Source organism: Eptatretus burgeri, chromosome 14, assembly GCF_056783735.1.
Source record: "Eptatretus burgeri isolate ZD-2024b chromosome 14, Ebu_testis_v1, whole genome shotgun sequence".
In the NCBI taxonomy this organism is placed as follows: domain Eukaryota; kingdom Metazoa; phylum Chordata; class Myxini; order Myxiniformes; family Myxinidae; genus Eptatretus; species Eptatretus burgeri.
The window spans coordinates 15865018-15882943 of NC_140974.1; the positions used below are offsets into that span (position 1 = coordinate 15865018).

The 17926-nt window shown below is 42.2% G+C and overlaps 1 protein-coding gene across 10 annotated transcripts in view; it reads right to left on the reverse strand.

Annotated features, from left to right (window-relative positions):
* The window catches only part of LOC147012704 (protein phosphatase EYA4-like), a 243284-nt gene that overhangs the window by 211429 nt on the left and 13929 nt on the right, over positions 1-17926 (reverse strand). For 4 of the 10 annotated variants that reach the window (XM_085853787.1, XM_085853791.1, XM_085853792.1 and 1 more), the window contains exon 2: positions 5758-5831. In XM_085853787.1, the coding sequence (XP_085709913.1) occupies positions 5758-5790 (33 nt within the window). In that variant the 5' untranslated portion in view covers positions 5791-5831. Of the gene's footprint in view, positions 1-5757; positions 5832-11987; positions 12108-17926 lie in introns of those variants that run through there. The other 6 variants (XM_085853793.1, XM_085853784.1, XM_085853786.1 and 3 more) reach the window with 6 other exon arrangements.

Below are 17926 nucleotides of genomic sequence, written 5' to 3' on the forward strand. Positions count from 1 at the left end.
AAAAATTGGTGAATTTTCTAACATCTAACGCTCTGAGGATTTGTGGGCTGCTCCAAATCAACTTCTTCAGCCCCAGGTGAGTCGTGGAAATACAACGATCCCTCCCAATCACCGTCGGCATAGCAAGAGATTGATCCACCATTGGCATCGAAGCATTGTCAACGTTCACGAGTTCTTCAGCAAGTTCACCAGATATTTGCATATTATTTTTTGCTGGCTTGAAGTTTATTCGGTGTAAGTTAAACTTGCTGTGGTTTATCCATGAGATGAATCATTCCATGGGAAAATTTTATGATTTTTTTGCCGCCAGGACAGAATTTTCTTCCCACTTCCATCACTCAAGTTGTGCACACCCTCGAGTTGTGGGTAGGTCTGCCAGTCATTGGGCTATCATACTCTCCTGATTTGTTGCAGCTACAAGGGGATGTTAAGAGGAAATGGTAGGAACGCACACCTCTCATCCACAGATATGTCTCATATTTTCCATATTTTCAAGAGTCTGATTTGCATCCAGGAACACAACAATTATGATTAACCATTTTAAAATTGCCCTCAGTTCAACTCTTTCATTTGAATACTGAAAATTGTATTAAAGAGACGATTTAAATTACGGATTTCATCCCAGCGAAGGCAGGCTAAAAGTGCCCCAATTCGTGGAAGTGAGTCACTGAAAGTGTACCAGCACAGGAGCAAAAGGCATCGTTTGTGTTCCGAGACAATTGAAAAGTCACATATTGCTTCAAAATGTTTACACATGAATATTAAAATTGGATCAATTAAATCTTCCCGTGGGGTAACTATAGACCCCATTTCCTCCATACAAAAAGAGAATCAAGTTGTGTACCCAGTGAAATGAGGTACAGTAAGAAACTTGAGTTCCAACTATGGACTGTCAGCAACTTTGTGTGCAACATATGCATCCAGGTTGTGCAGAACATTACTCACAATGACATTTGTATTTTTTTTTATATTTCACAAATTATTTCTGAAATAGGATGGAAAATACACATTTCCAACTGAAATACCATTCAATTCATAGGAAGGAAAAGTTTTCTTCTCCAAATATACATTGATCATGAAGATAAACACATTAAAAGCATTAATAACGCGAGGTCACATACTACCCCGTTTCAAACAGAAGACGTGCAACAAAACCGACTTCCATCATCTGACGTTTAAAGTATAAATTAAATATGCAGGTCCCTCGAGCCTCTGTCTGCGTTTCTGCTTGGACAACCTCAATTTGGCCAAGGTGGTTTATATATTTATGTATTGATTCATATGCAGCCGAGGGAACTTGGCTGCATCATTTTCAGGGCCTATGCCACTGATGCAATGGCCCTGTTACCAGCACGCTGATACTCATTTTGCAGACCTCAGAAGGATGACAGGGTGAGTCAACCCTACCTGGTGTTTAAAGGGCCCGACAGGGGCTTGAACTCAAGACCACAGTGCTCCCATATATACAGTGTTCATAGTGCTCCCATATAAATATCAAATTTGTTTAAAAGTCACCTAAGTAAAGTTAAACATGTTATTTGCATTACATTTTGGGCAAGATTTACAAATTCTGGCCGGAAAATTATCATACTGCCAGATTTTTAAAAGGTAAACTATAATGGCACTCACCAGAGTGCATAGCTCTGCCAGGCTGAATAGTTTATGTTTTGTATCCCCAATAGGCCAGATCTGCATCTGGGCCTTAAACAAAATCTAATCAGCTTGTTCTTATCACCTACTCAACTCATCCACAAAGTTTCCTACAAATCCGTCCACAACGTTTTTAGATATCGTGCTATTTATGGTTTTTGGCCCCATCTCTCAATGGTGAAGAATTACTTTAAAAAAATAGCACTGAATGGATCTGAAATCTAATCTTCATCAAAATCGAATCAATTCATCCTTGTCAAACATCCAACCTGTCCACCATGTTTTGTCCGAATACGTCCATAACTTTAAGAGATAGCATGCTCACAAACAATCAGACACACATGGGTGAATACATTTAACCTCCATCCACCTTCGGTGGCAAAAGTAACAATGCAACAAAATGATAGTCACAGCAACAGATTATCTCAAAATTTTCCAATTTCCAAAGAATCAGATGAATGAATAGGCAGCATGTGTGCTTAGTAAATCTCAGAGGATTATTTTATTATTTATTGAAATCAGAAACTGCTGCAAAAACTTTGTTTTGAATGCTGGCTCCTCAGCATATATTATGACTGGAATTTTATGGGCAAATTTGCCAAAACATTCTTCGTCGGTGAACACATACCTCTCTTCTCGGTTGATTTCATTTTCTATGCAGCACTTGGCTGCTGGTTTGCATCATTGCTTTGAGCACTGCTGTACTGCTGATGCAGTGTCACCTGTAGGTTAGAGCAGGAATTTGGAATTTTCTGTGTCGGGGATTGCTCGCCTACTCTTTGCAAAGGACATCGTGGGATCTTTAATGTCCACCAAGTAATGCCGGGAGACGTGATGCCCAAATTAACGTCCATCCGAGGGACGGCACAAACATTCATGAATCTCTCTACCCGTGGAACACCAGGATGACAGACAGTTTATCGTTGGGCTAAAATTCGAGCTCAGACAAGAAAGTTCAGAAGCGAGTGTGCATCCCTCTAGACTATCCTGCTAACCCTCTGGCAGTACAGCCAAGAGCAGTGGTTCCCAACTTACTTACCATAGTTGGCCACACTTGCAGGTCTCGATATGTTATGAAGGCCACAACCACACAACTTACTTCCTGTGTATCCATTTTAAAAATGTTTTGCATCTGCTATCTGACAGTAATGCAATACAAATCAATATTCTGAAATAACTCATTTCTACACTGCCATAAGTCTCCCAAGCATATTTTAAATGAGCAAACTAAGTCCAAGTATAGCAACTGTTAAAACGAATCTGCTTTGACACTTGCATTAGCGGGAGATGTGCAATTCCCTTTGTTTGAAGCAGTTCAGTGTTTTTTTAACATAATGTCACTTGGGCCGCAGCAGAGTGTTGATTGGGCCACAAGTGGTCTGCACATTGAGAACCACTGGCCTAGATGTAGGTATGCACACTCTCCATGTCTAAAGCTCCTGCAGTAATAACCGGTGTATAGACTGTATGAAAGATGAGGTCAAATAAAAGATTACAACAGAATAGAAGAGATTAAAAACTACACTCACACCATGACAAGACAAGTGCTAAGATTCCGATGCCACAATCTAACATCAGGTCCAAAGATGTACCCAATAATATTGGGACGACTTGATATTAACAAAAAAAACTATCAAAATGAAGTGCATTGAGAAAAGACAACAATAAATATTCAAGATAAATAATCAATAATAAAGGCGGAGTTCCTCGATACCATCGAACAACATGATACAAATTTGATCAACATCTCCCCTTCAGCATCAATGCATGAAAAACAATTCAACAAATAATATTTCTGACAGCAATCACGACATTAGATGTTATATTACGTCACTTCTAATTTAGAGACATGTTGAGAGACAATTGGGACAAAACAGTATTTAAATGGTGAAGTCAAAAATAAATAAATGGAACGAACGAACCAACGAACGCTCGAGAGTCTAGCTCCACAGTAAAGATCATTTTACAAATCAATAGGGAATTTGTCCACGATATTTAAAATCTGCATTTCTCGCAGATTCATCACTCATTTTCAAACTTCAAATATGTACGTCTATATAGCTCAATGCTAAGTTTGATGTGCTCGTTATCATAAGGTCATGAGTTTGAATCCTGCTCGCCTACTTACTGATTACAGGATGCATAAGGTCATGAGTTTGAATCCCGCTTAAATAGTTAATTAATAAGTAGCAAATATGTCACTGTCGTAGTCATCGTCGCTGTAAGGTGTATCATATGAATACATATGAAGTATTGGGTTACCGTATTTCTCATTAACCAGTAAATTAGCTTTAATGTAAAATATGTATGCATTTATTCTTTATTGGATAGTAGCAAATGTAACACCATTATTTAAGAAAGGATCCAGAGAAGAATTGGGGAACTATAGACCTGTTCGTTTGACTTCAGTTGTGGGGAAGGTGTTGGAGACATTAATTAAGGACCAGATGAGGAGCCATTTAAACAAATACAAACGAATTAAAGGTCATCAGCATGGGTTTACCAAAGGTAGTTCCTGATTAACAAATCTTTTTGAGTTCTATGAGGCAGTGTCTGATTGGGGGATGAGGGAAAGGCAGTGGATATAGTATATCGAGACTTTAAGAAGGTATTTGATAAGGTACCACATCGGAGGTTGTTAGACAAAGTAAGGGCTTGTGGGGTGGCTGGTCAGGTAGCTAATTGGATTGCAAACTGGCTTAGTGGTAGGAAGCAAAGAGTGGCTGTGAGTGGGAGGATGTCTTGCTGGGAAGATGTAAGTAATGATCAGTACTCCTCAGGGATCAGTACTCGGACCATCACTATTCATTATTTACATCAATGATTTGGATAGTGGGGTGAAGAGTAAGCTTTCCAAATTTGTAGATGAGACAAAGCTTGGAGGTAAAGTGGATAGCAGAGGGGGTGGTGATCAAATTCAGGAAATTATTGCTACTTGCATGGATTGGGCAAAAGATTGGCAGATGCAACTTAACCTGAGCAAGTGTAAGGTGTTGAGGATGGGAAGAAACAATGAAAATAGAGATTACAGGATGCAAGGGGTAATTTTAGAGCGTGTCACACAGGAGAAGGATCCAGGGGTGGTAATAGATAAGGGATGTAAGCAGGCAGCACAGTGTCAGGTAGCTATAGGTAGAGCAAATAGGGTTTTAGGTTGTATTCGGAGGGGGATCATTTATAAATCAAAAGAGGTGGTGTTAACCTTGTACAGGAATTTAGTGAAAGCTACATTTAAAATATTGTGTGCAATTTTGGTCACGACAATTCAGGAAGGACATAGATGCCAAAGAGAGGGTTCAGCACATGACCACCAGATTTATTCCGGGCCTAGCTAGACTCAGCTATGAGGAGCGGCTGAAGGAGACAGGGCTTTCATCACTAGAAAGGAGGCGGTTAAAAGGAGATGTGATAGAGATGTTTAAGATAATGAAAGGCATAGATAAAATAAGTGCAGATGAATTATTCAACAGAGTAGACTGTGATAGGATCAGGGGCCATAGCCTGAGAGTAAAGAAAAGGAGAGTTAAGATGGTAGTAAGGCAGGGGTCGATTACTCAAAGAGTAGTTAATGCATGGAATGGTCTCCCTGGAAAGGTAGTGGCAGCAGAAAAAGTAGATAAGTTTAAATTAGAATTAGATTGGGACCTGGAAGTTATGGAGATAGAGGGGTATAGGGATGTTGGCAGGACTTCTAGGTAGTTTGAGCATTGATAGGTGATTGGGTGCATGTGCACGGAGTGCTGTTGGTGGGGTCTTGTCAAGGGGGTTGTGTGGTTGATGTGTTTTTTTAACCAAGCCTATGCCCCCTCCCCTCCCCTGAGGGGAAGAAAAAAATACAAAAACATAAAAAACAATAATAAATAATAATAATAATATAAAATTAAATTAAATTAAATTAAAAATCCCACAAAAACACGATGAAAAAAGAAAATTGCATTTTCTTCTTTTGATCTTGTGTTGATAAATTTGTGTGGTATTGATGACATGCAGGCGTGATGGGCTGAATGGCCTCCACCTGTATCTGATTTCCTTGTAAACTCTTCGCAGATGAGTGAACGAAAAAAAGAAAAAGTAAAAAAAAATTCACAAAGCCAAAAAAATACTCACAGGTCTTTCATTCAAATCCTCAGCTTTTTTCATCTTTTCTTTTGGGAATCTTTCAGAATGCTCTGCAATTTTGCCTAAAAACAAAGGCAAAACATCATCCATCAATTTATGCTCTGTAGCTGTCAAACAGGTATGAAGTGTTATTTAAAGAAAACTTAATGTGTGGCATTAACATTTTATTGTTCATGAAAACTGAATGAACATTTTATTTTGATGAACGAATTGAAGAAGGAAGGTTCACTGTGAAAAACAGCATATTTTCCGAGTTAAGCACAAATAAGCCTCATCAAATCACCTCTGGGTTTAAAAAGCTCTTTATTAAAATGTTGCTTCACCTGTATAGCATCTTATATAATGTATGTAGAAATATGTAGTGCATACACAAGTAATGAAAACATTTTAAACAAGAAAAAGAGCAATCAGAGATTGCAGACCCTTGTCATGTGACCGAACAATTATTCCTCAACAAACGTTTACACTCAAGGATTGGGGAACATTTGTGTGAAGTTTCCCCTCAATCTGTCCAGCCATTCTAGAGAAGAGCATTTTGTAGGTTTGAGGGTAAATCCAATATGGCTGCCAAACCATGTGACCGATGACATCATATGTGTGAACCTTTTGTTCCTCATGGATAGGCGGTCATACATGTAAAGTTTCACCTAGATTTGTTCAGCCACTTCAGAGAAGATTTGAGGGGTTTTTTTTTTAAACAATATGGCTGCCGAATCATGTGACCAATGAAGTCATCAAATTTTTTTCTGTAGACCATTTTATCCAGAGATGACGCTCAAAAATTTTCATGCTGATCAGATGTAGCATTCCACATCTGAAACGATGATGTCATGAAAAAAAAAATCATACTTATTCCCTATGAGGAGTACCTGCCATGTGCCAAGTTTCAATTTTTTCCTTGGTGCGCTTTCAGTTACAGAGGTCCAGCTTTTCGGTTTTTCAAGCATGGCTGCCACACCACATGACCTATGACATCATAACTATCATTAAAACATTCTACCTGTGTAGTCACTTCTATGGTGAAAATTTCGTCTCAATCTGACAAGTGGTTGCAGAGAAAAACACGAAAGATCTGTGCGGACAAACAAACAAACAGACCCAAATGCAATACCCTCTCCTTCGGCAAAGGTAACAAGAAAAAGAGCAATTAGAGGTTGTTGACGCTTGCCAGGGACTTGTTTTGTGTGGCGTTTGTCATTTTGTGAACTGTATTTTGTTTGGTGTTTGTTAGACCAGAGGCCAAACAAGTAAAATGGCTAGTTTTTTTTAAACTTTCATCACCCACCTCTAGTATCTAGCTGAAATTTTGCATACATTTAGTTTAAAAATCATTTATAAAGAAATCTTAACTCCTCAGTGCAAAAAGTTGCACATTAATTAGTTATGCCAATTAACAAAAAAACTACAGCACCATCTTGTGTCCATTTTTATATAGCTGTGTTGAACTGAATGTGACTTCTAAATATAAAGTATATAGTCCATGTAGAAATGGGGAAACTGTCCAGAAATGTGAGTGATCGAGGTCCACCCCCCCCCCCAAAACACACACACACACACACACACACACACACAGTAAGGAAATGATACAATAATTTTTTTTTTACCAGAAGATGGCCGTTTTATTTTTAAAATCAAACAGAATGATTTTTTTTTTACTCTTCATGAACTGAAATTAATTATCAAACTAGTGATCAAAGCTCTGATTAAAAAATGAGTGAATCCACGTCTTCACTCAAACAACTCAGACCTATCAAGCATTTTCACTACCAATGAGAGCATCATCATCAAATGGATTGTGTCTTGGGGAGTAATGAATTAAATCAGTAGTTTTGACCACACTGATTTCCTTGTAAACTCTTCGCAGATGAGTGAACGAAAAAAGAAAAAGTAAAAAAAAATTCACAAAGCCAAAAAAAAGTCTATTCAGTGTAATCAGTGTGAGTATAATCAGTGCGAGTCTAATCGGTGCGAGTCTAATCGGTGCGAGTCTAATCGGTGCGAGTCTAATCGGTGCGAGTCTAATCGGTGCGAGTCTAATCGGTGCGAGTCTAATCGGTGCGAGTCTAATCGGTGCGAGTCTCATCGGTGCGAGTCTCATCGGTGCGAGTCTCATCGGTGCGAGTCTCATCGGTGCGAGTCTCATCGGTGCGAGTCTCATCGGTGCGAGTCTCATCAGTGCGAGTCTCATCAGTGTGAGTCTAATTTTTTTTTTTGACCATATTTTGACCAGAAAGAGGGTTATTAATTTCATAGTTTTCAAGAAAACCTGGTCGGAATAACCAGATATAAGCTACAGCCGTTCTTCTCTGGGGAGCGGCAGTGCTCCGCACTGCTGGTTTGTGGAGTTACCAGCAGTCATGCTCATGATTGACATATTCTTGATCTCGATTCTAAACCACTGGTCCAACATCTGATGATGTCAAATGGGATGCTGGATGCTTCAGCCCTTTGCCAATTCTGCCTCAAATGGCTGCTATTACATTGCGTACGTTTTGGTTCTCATACATTTCGGCCAGTTTTATATTTCATGTGAATTTACTCCAGAACAAATTAAACAATCACGAAGTTTAACTGCCTTGGTCCTGGATAAATTTAAATCTGATCTGGAGTATTGGACTATTTTTGCCTGTTTTAAAGTTACCAACTAATTAAATCTGTAACCAGAACTGATGAGATTTTTTTTTAAAGAAATTCTGTGTGTAGTCCATAATTATAATGGTAATTATGTCTGCCTACTTCTGAATATATGGAGTTGCATGCATAGTTAGGCATAGCTACATTTTTACAGGCTCAAAATGGTGGGAGTGGAAAGTTGGAAAACGTTTTGCATGGAAAGTTTTGGAGAGCGTTAGAATGTGTCTTTTATCAATATGACCTTTGGTGGCGGAGACATAAAAAGAGAGATCTTATCTTACCTTCCAGATCCTTCACCTTCATCATCAGTCAGTCATCGCAATGACATTGGCTGCAAGTCCCACTCCCACTGCAGCTGTCCCAGCCTGTAACAGGCTGTATTGATCTAGATCTCGTGCCTTGACAGCGAACTTACTTTCGGGACTTCCTTCTACTTGCATCCACTTAACAGTTACATTCTAGAAATTTCTATACACTCTTTTCACTGAGTGGAATCACTTTGCTGTGCATATTGACGACATGCATGAATCAAAACCCAGAAAAACCAACATTAGAATCAAAACCCAGAAGAGCCTTCCATAGCTGCATCTGACGTGCAAGTCGCCATGACAGCTGCACCAGGACTGAATGTACAGTCTGAAACTATGCGTGAGATTGGCTGATTAGCTCTCACAGGCGCTCGTAGCCTAAATTACACGTGCTTTGATTCGACAATATATATTTAAAAGATCGTCAATATTGTTGCGAATTCACGCCCGCCGGCGTGCGAACAGCCACGTAACTCGAATCGCGGCACGTCGCCCACCGGACGGACAATTGAGTCGTGACCCTCTCGGAACCATGCCGGGAGCTAGTCACGGGTGGGGGTTTAACCTCACCGCGATCGTGCCAATTGCCCACCCGCGCAGGATAGGGTTGCTCGCCCAATTCGATCTACCTAAGTACCTGGGCGATCGTACCATGCCACAGGCCGACTCCGGACACGAACCACTTAAGCGGTCCGTTCCGTGCTACAGTGATAACTGAGTGGTGTTATCGTCGGCCTTGACGGTTCCGATTAATTACCGGGATATTGGACCCACTACGAACCTCTTATGTGAAGCAGGATGGAGAGTCAATTAAAAGGAAGGAGACGAAGCGAAACGGGCACAGTTCAACATGCAAGCACTTTATTCCGTGGCACACGGAAAGCACATATATACAGCCATACAGAATCGAAATGCACATAAAGCAAATGTAATACAACCGACTAACGCGTACACACGGCAACACTTACACAGTTTTACTTCACAGACGGCGCCAAAACACATTTACACAAAAGCAAAAGAAAGAAGCCACCCTCACAGACAAGGAGGCAGACAGGCCCGTAGGCCAAATGTGCGCGGGACCTAGAGGAGCGCCTAGGTCCGCGAGACCGGGAGGTCTTACCCGCGTCCTCGTGACGCGTTGGAGGGCAAGCCGCAAAGTGTCCGCGTCGCTGTGCCCCGACTCCGGGCTCCTGGCATGCTTGTTGGCACCACATTTGGGGTGGGGGAGGAACGGGGCCCCCTTTGCACTATCTCAGCGTGGGGGAAGGGGAAATTGTTGATGCCCTGGGGGAGGGGAGTGGCTGGCTGGCTTGGGTCCCACGAGGAGACGAGCGATCCCCACACCGCAACCTTGTCGCCGACCGCCGTCCTCCTTGCCTCAGACCCGAGCTCCCCTGCCCCGACCAGCCGCCCGCAGCTCCACCGCGCGCACTCGACTCAATTCCACCAACGCAACGCTCCTTGTCTCCAAAAGCAACTCCTCGACGACACACTCTCCTAGTTCCACACTCTCCTCCTCGTTCAACTCCAGCGCGAGTTGCCTTCCGCTCGCAACTTTATAGCGCTCAGGAGGCACCGATATGCAAATTCCCGGATCAGGACGCGATTGGAGGCGGGCCCACACCACCCCCCCCGGTCAGCCATTGGTCGGGCAAAAATGGGCGTGAACCTCCCCTGATCCTAAAACTTGCATAGACGGACCTAGACGGAATTCACCTACACGCGCCTGGAGGTGGGGCCAAGCCGCCTCGCGCTTGCCCATTGGACGGAGGAGAAGTGAGCGTGAAGCATTCCTGATCCGAATTTTCCCCTCGGAAAGGCCGCCATTCACGCTCGTGGCTCGGTGCGTTTGGCACCAATCGCCGAACGGGCCTGAGACAGCCCGACGTTCAGTGTTCACGGGTGGTGTGGGAATGGCCGTAGAAGCAATGGTGTGGGATGAGGTTGAGAAGATAAAGGCAAAGCTGGTGGTGTGGCGTCGTTGTGTGGTTGGCGCTGTGGTGGGGATGGCGTGGTTGTTGAGATGCTGTTTGTTTGAAATAGAAGATAGAGAAAGAAAAACGACTAACTCAAAGCGTCGCAGCCCGTATGGATCACATAAATTCCCTCTATACAACGGGTTTGGGCTAACTACACATGTACCTATGGAGATATCTCACCTGAGGGCCCTTTATGGTGCAATGCGAATTTCCACAGCCGTAACAATATTTTTGGTGTTTTATTCCACATTTTCAAAATATGTGCAAGTTTTGTGCTTGATTATATTAGTTTCAGATATGAATTCTGTTATATTTTTGCACAGCATATTATAAATGCAGGTCGATACATGAGCATGCCTGGTGTTGGCTTAATGGTTAGGGTGGTGGGCTTGGGATCCGAGGATCTGCCCGTCATCCTTCCGAGGTCGGCAAAATGAGTGCCAGCTTGCTGGTATCCTGTGTCAGAGTGGTGAGCTGTCCAGGATTATGCCCAATAGCCAAGGAGACTGCTTAGGCAGCACCAACGCTCTACACAGAGTATGGTCCCAACGGATGGATGGATAAGCGAGGTGGGTCAGGAAAGTAAACAAAACAGGGACTTGGCCCACAGTCTATGTGTACTGGTGATTCAGTTTTAAAAATCCAGATTCAGAAAAAAATTAAATAATTCTGGCTGCTAAACCGTGTGTCCGATCAGGTTGAAATTTAAAACATAGATTCCCTATCACTACTTGATCATAATTTTGATGTCGATTGATGAAGCGGTTCAAGAGAAAGTGTTTTTTTTTTTAAGATTCTCGCTCAACCCAATATTGCTTCCAGACCATGTGACTTATCTATTATTTGTGAATACTCTGGTATACCCAAGGCTTGTGAAACATTTGTGTGAAGTTTCCCCTCAATCTGTCCAGCCGTTCTGGAAAAGAAGATTTTTGTAGGTTTTAGGGTAAATCCAATATGACTGCCAAACCATGTGACCTATGACATCATATTTGTGAACATTTTGTTCCTCATGGATACCTGGTTATACATGTAAAGTTTTGCCTTGATCTATTCAGCCATTTCAGAGAAGAAGAGTTTTAAATGCGTTTTTTTTTTTTTTCAACAATATGGCTCGCGAATGACGTGACCGATTAAGTCATCAAATACTATTTCTGTGGACTATTTTATCCATAGATTACCTTCAAAAATGTTCATACTGATTGGATGGAGCATTCTACGTATGCAATAATGACCAAAGACAGCTATGACATCATGAAAAAAAAAATAATAATAAAAATAAAAATAAAAATCACACCTCTTCCCCATGAAGAGCACTTGCCATGTGTAGTTTCAAATTTTTTTCCTTCGAGCGGTTTCAGAGAAAGAGGTCCAAAGTTTTTCCGTTTTTTCCAACACGGCTGCCACACCACATGACCTATGATGTCATAATTAAAATAAAAACATTCTACATAAGTAGTCAGTCCGAGAGTGAAAATTTTGTCTCAATCCGACAAGCGATTGCAGAGAAAAACACAACGTTCTGTGCGGACACAAAGAGACAAACAAGAAAATGACCTCGTGAAGAGCACGAAACTTGCAAAATCCACCCTTTCTCCAAAGGTTGCCATGGATACACCGAATTGTCCATTTAAATAATATTGAAATTGACAATCTTAATCAAAGCTCAGGTGAATCGGATGAAAATTGATTATTTTTCAGATTGAGATTGATGATTTTAGAAGTTTGACCTTGAGTTGACCTTTGACATTAAAAAAATAGTCGCTTTCCCAATTCAATGATGGACTACGCAAATTCTGTTCAACTTTCAAGTTAATAGGATGTAAATTGATGATTTTTCAGTTGAAAATTGATGATTTTAGAAGTTGAACCTTGAGTTGACCTTTTGAACACAAAAATAGTTTGTTTCCCAATTCAGTGACACAATATGCAATTGTTGCTCAAATTTCAAGTCACTCAGATGAAAAAATGATGATTTTAGAAATCTGACCTCAAGATGACCTTTGACCTTTGACCTCAAAATAAATAGGTTTCTTAGTTGAGACTACCCCTACAACTTGGTAAAGTTTCCTGATGATCGGTTTCGAATTGTGACCTGTAAGCGATAAACAGACAGACAAAAAAAAACAAAGACAGACAGAATAACAAAATCGACTGACCAATACACCTGAAAAATCTTCCATTTTGCAAGTAACAAACAGATAAACAAATGGACCCAAATGCAATACCCTCTCCTCCGGCAAGGGTAAATGGAAGTGCACTTGGAAGAGTGCATACCTCCATCCAGATCTAGATGTTCACCAACATCGGATCAATTCGTCCTCGTCACACAGCCTACCTGTCCACGAACTTTCTTCCGAATCCGTCCACAACTTTTTGAGATATCATGCCATATATTGATTTTTGGCCCCTCTCTCAATGGCGAAGAATCACTTCAAAAATTATTGTATCCAGATCTGGATTCAAATCTCAGCAAATCATTTTGTCCTTATCACACATGCAATTTCTCCACCAAATTTCATCTGAATCCACACACAACTTTTGGAGATATCCTGCACACAGACAAGACACAGACAAACAGGGGGTTAACCTAACCTCCGTTCCCCTTTGGTGGTGGAGGTAGCTATTGTGTGCTGCCGTTTTGGCTGCTGGTTGCATCATTGGTTAGGGTCGTGGCTATGCCGCTGATGCAGAGCTCCTATTACCAGTATACTGGTGCTCATTTCGCCGACCTTGGAAGGATGACATGCTGAGTCAACCTCCTGGTGTTAATTCAGTGGCCAATGGGCCTCAAACTCAGGACATACTTTTTGGAGTAACATCACCAAATCCTTTTGCATTGTTTCCTCCGCCACTGAAGGTGGAAGGAGGTTGTTTTCACTCTAGTTTGTCTTTAAGTATGTTGATCTGTTCCGTTACTTTGTTTGTCTGTCTGTCCACTCACCAACAGCCCAAACCGCTCAGTCAAATGTTCTGAAACTTTCACAGATTGTGGGCATTGTCCCTGCGACGGTCAAAGACCAAGTGTTGTGAGGTCAACATAAGCCAAATTCCCAAGATTTTCAAATTCAATCCAATTTACTTGAATTTAACAGGATTTTCATATCAGATCAATGAAGTCATCCACCAAGTATTTTTGAGGTCAACATAGACCAAAATTTCTAAAATTGTCAATGTTCATCCAACTGACTGGAAATTTGAAGAGGATTTGGACATCAGCCCCCCCCCCCCCCATGTGGTGACACGTAACACTTAAGCTCACAGTTTCCCAACTTAATTACATCGAGATGTCTCCTACATGTCCAAGCAACTCTGAACGATCCTATCTTTCCTATAAAATTCCTCCATCTCCCCCACAAGCATAGCAAAATATATATATATATATATATATATATATATATATATATATATATATATATATATATATATATATTCGAACAAAAGGGCCTTGGGGGGAGGATCATTTAATTACAAGAATTTAATATTTATTTGGTTGTCCTGTCAAATCCCCCACGAACCCACCAGAGATGACATGTTTAGCAGTTCCTCATCATCCCACTCATTCCTCTGTAATTTAACTTTTACACATCTAAAATTTATCCACTTGTTTTTTTTTTGTTGGTATTATTCTTTTTTCGATACTTTTCATGGCCTTTTGATGACACCAAGCCCCAAGGTACTGATTGTAAGACATGGGCCATCGTAACTCGCTTGTCATCTTTTGGTTGTGAGTTACTAGGACCACGTGACCAGAAAAATTCACAATTAAGTCATGTAACCACACCAACTATGCATCATATAAAATACAAACTCAACTCTTTTGCTGACAATTTGTTCAAAGCATTTCTAATCATGTTAAAGGATGAGGTAAAGAAAGCATGAGCATACAAAACAATTTGTAGCATTAGTATTAAATATAATATCCATGGGATATTAAAGGTTGATATATTTTTTGGGGGGGAGGTATGGAGAGGGGTAAAGAGGCAAGGGGATGTAGAGTGGATTGGGGGGTGATATGGAGAAGAGTAGAGGGGTGAGGGGATATAGAGAGGATTGGGGGGGGGGAAATATTGCTGAATCAAAAAGCTTCAAAAAGCTGATTAGTTGATGAGTAGATGGGGAAGATAGAAAGTAGTAAGGGGGATATTGAAGAGTTGGGGTGATGTAGGGGACATAGAGAAGAGTGGAAGTGGGGGAAGAAGTTTCGAGGAGAGTGTGGGTGGATATAGTGAGGAGTGGAGAAATGGAAAATGGATATCGAGGGAGAGGTATGGGGAGGAGGGATACAAGCTGAATTTCACGTTTTTTGCACGAGTCTCGCGCTCTCACAGCCATACAAGCTTATCTCACAGGTTTGTCGGCCTTCCGGAAGCAAATGAAAATTTCAAACTCAACGATTGTTTGTCTCGATTTGTTTTTCAATAGTCTACCAATGTGATAAAACCACAAAACAAAGGTATTCTTCGAGAATTTTTTGCCATCTGTGACAATGAGTACCATGAACTTGTCAGCTATGTCAGTATTCAATGGCTTAGCTTATGAAAAGACATGTACTGTATAGATAGAATCTTGCAACTCTGCAGTTCTTTGAAAAGCTATTTCAAATATGAACATGCATGTTCCGAAAACATGGACCATCTTCTATCTTCTCATCCAAACTCTCTCTTCCTCTTATGTGGTGACTTCAATTGTCATCACGCCAGTTGGCTAGGTGTGGGTACCTCTCAAACCTGCCATGGCACCTCAGCAAAAGCTTTCTGCGACTCATTGGGACTGACTCAATCGGTCAACTTCCCGACCCGGATCTCAACCAATGGTACTCCATCTCTTCTGGATCTGATTTTGACAAATTTCCCTGACAATATCTGCTGCTCTTCCTTCGCTCCAATTGGTTCTTCTGACCACGTCCTTGTTAAAGTGGACATCTCTCTGGCTGTTATCAGAGAACCACCTCACCGCCGTCGAGTCTGGCATTTCACTCAAGCCGACTGGCAGGGTCTCCGAGCAGCCATCAAACTTACAGACTGGTCTCCTATCACTACTTTCTCAAACATCAACTCATCCTGGGAATTCTTTCAAAGAAACTTGCTCTCCCTCATGCACAGATTTATCCCCTCTCGTGTTCAGTTGTCTTACCCTTCCTCCCGCCCTTGGTTTACTGAAGCTTGTGGTGAGGCAGTTGTCCTGAAACAACTTGCCTTTGCCTCATGGAAAGCAAACCCAACTGAGGGCAATCTCAGTTCTTTCCACAAAGCTCGGAACAAGTGTGTATCTACCCTCAGGAGAGCCAGAAAACAACATCTTTCTCATCTCAAGTCTGAACTCTCATACCTCTCTCCCTCCTCAAAATCCTGGTGGCGTTTAATCAAATCTGTTTCTGGTGTATGTTCCCCCTCCATCCCCTCCCTTACCTCAAATGGCCGCACTGCTGATTCCACACGTGATAAAGCTGAATGTCTAAACTCGGTGTTTGCAGCTAAATCTTGTGTCCTAAACCCATCACTATCTCTACCCACTTTACCCAGTCGCACCCAACTGTCCCTGGACTCTGTATCCTTTTCTCCTGACAAGGTGGAGAGCTTGCTTTCAAACCTCGAGTCAGATTCTGCAACCGGTCCAGACGGCATCAGCCCACGTGTCCTTAAAGTCTGCTCTTCTGCTCTTGCTCACCCTCTCTCTGTTCTATTCACCCTCTCATTTGCCCAGGGTCATCTGCCATCTGCTTGGAAATCTGCTAACATCACTGCCCTGCATAAAAAAGGTGCAAAAACAGATCCCTATAACTACAGACCAATCAGCCTTCTCCCAATCATCAGCAAGGTGATGGAATCCATCATCGCCTCAGATATGAAATCCTTCCTCTTCTCCAATGGCTTGATTTCCAATCATCAATTTGGTTTCAGACCAGGTCACTCAACCCTGGATATGCTGCTTCTGCTCTCCCATCAATGGATGGAGGTCCTCAATGCCAGACAGGAAATCCGAGCCGTATCCCTGGACATATCACGTGCTTTTGACACAGTCTGGCACCCTGCACTACTCACCAAACTCTCTTCCCATGGTATTCAAGGCCATCTCCACTCATGGCTCGCAGACTTCCTCTCCTGTCGCAGTCAACGTGTGGCCCTAAATGGAGTTCTTTCATCCCCTCTTCCTGTGCAGGCTGGAGTTCCTCAAGGTAGCGTTCTGGGCCCTGTTCTTTTTCTGGTTTTCATCAATGATCTCTCGGACTCTCTGGAAAATCCTCTATTTCTCTTTGCCGACGACTCCACCCTCTGCCGTACCATCTGTCATCCCTCAGACCGGCAAGCAGCAGCTTCTTCACTCACTGCAGATCTGGATAAAATCACAAACTGGTCCAACACGTGGAACATGTCTTTCAATCCAGACAAATCTCACACTCTCACTATGTCTCTTCGAAAGGACCGTTTACAAAACCCCCCCCCATCCACTTTCTCAACAATCCTCTGGAAGAAGTCTTTTCTTTCAAGCTTCTAGGTCTCACTATCTGCCATGACCTTTCCTGGGAAAGTCACATTTCCAACCTCGCCTCAAAAGCCAGTCGCCGACTGGGAATCCTCTGTCGTGCCAAGTCCTTCCTCCGCCCTCTTGAGCTCCTGACCACTTACAAAGCTTTTGTCCGTAGCCTGATGGAGTACTGCTCTCCCCTCTGGGCTGGTGCTCCTGCCTCCCACCTTTCTCGGCTTCACGCTGTCGAAACCAGGGCATTTAAGATCATCGGCATCTCCCGCAATGAAGCTGAGTTTTTGGGCCTCTCACTCAATCACCGCAGGTTGGTCGGTGGTCTTTCTGTCTTCTACCGACTCCTCTCCAGCCTTGCCCCCCCTGCTCTCTCTGCGATTTGTCCCCACCACATTTCCACAGGGCGCTCAAGGTCCGCCAACAACCCCCTTCTGGTAAAACTACCAAAATCACGAATCACTGCTCATCTTCACTCTTTCATTCCTCTTTTTTCCCGCCTTTGGAATAAACTTCCTCACTCTATTCTTTCCCATTCTTCCCTCCAGGCTTTCAAAACAGCTGTTCACCACCACCTCTTATCTTCCCCCATCCAAATCCTCGATCTTTTCTACCCCCGATAATCCACCCAAGCCCACTTCCTTCATTTCTCCTACTTTCCTTCCTGAAAGTCCCTGAAATGTCCATCTTCTCTTCGCCATGTTCCCCGTCCCATCCCCATCCCTCTCCCTTCCACAGTTCACCTAATGTGTCTGT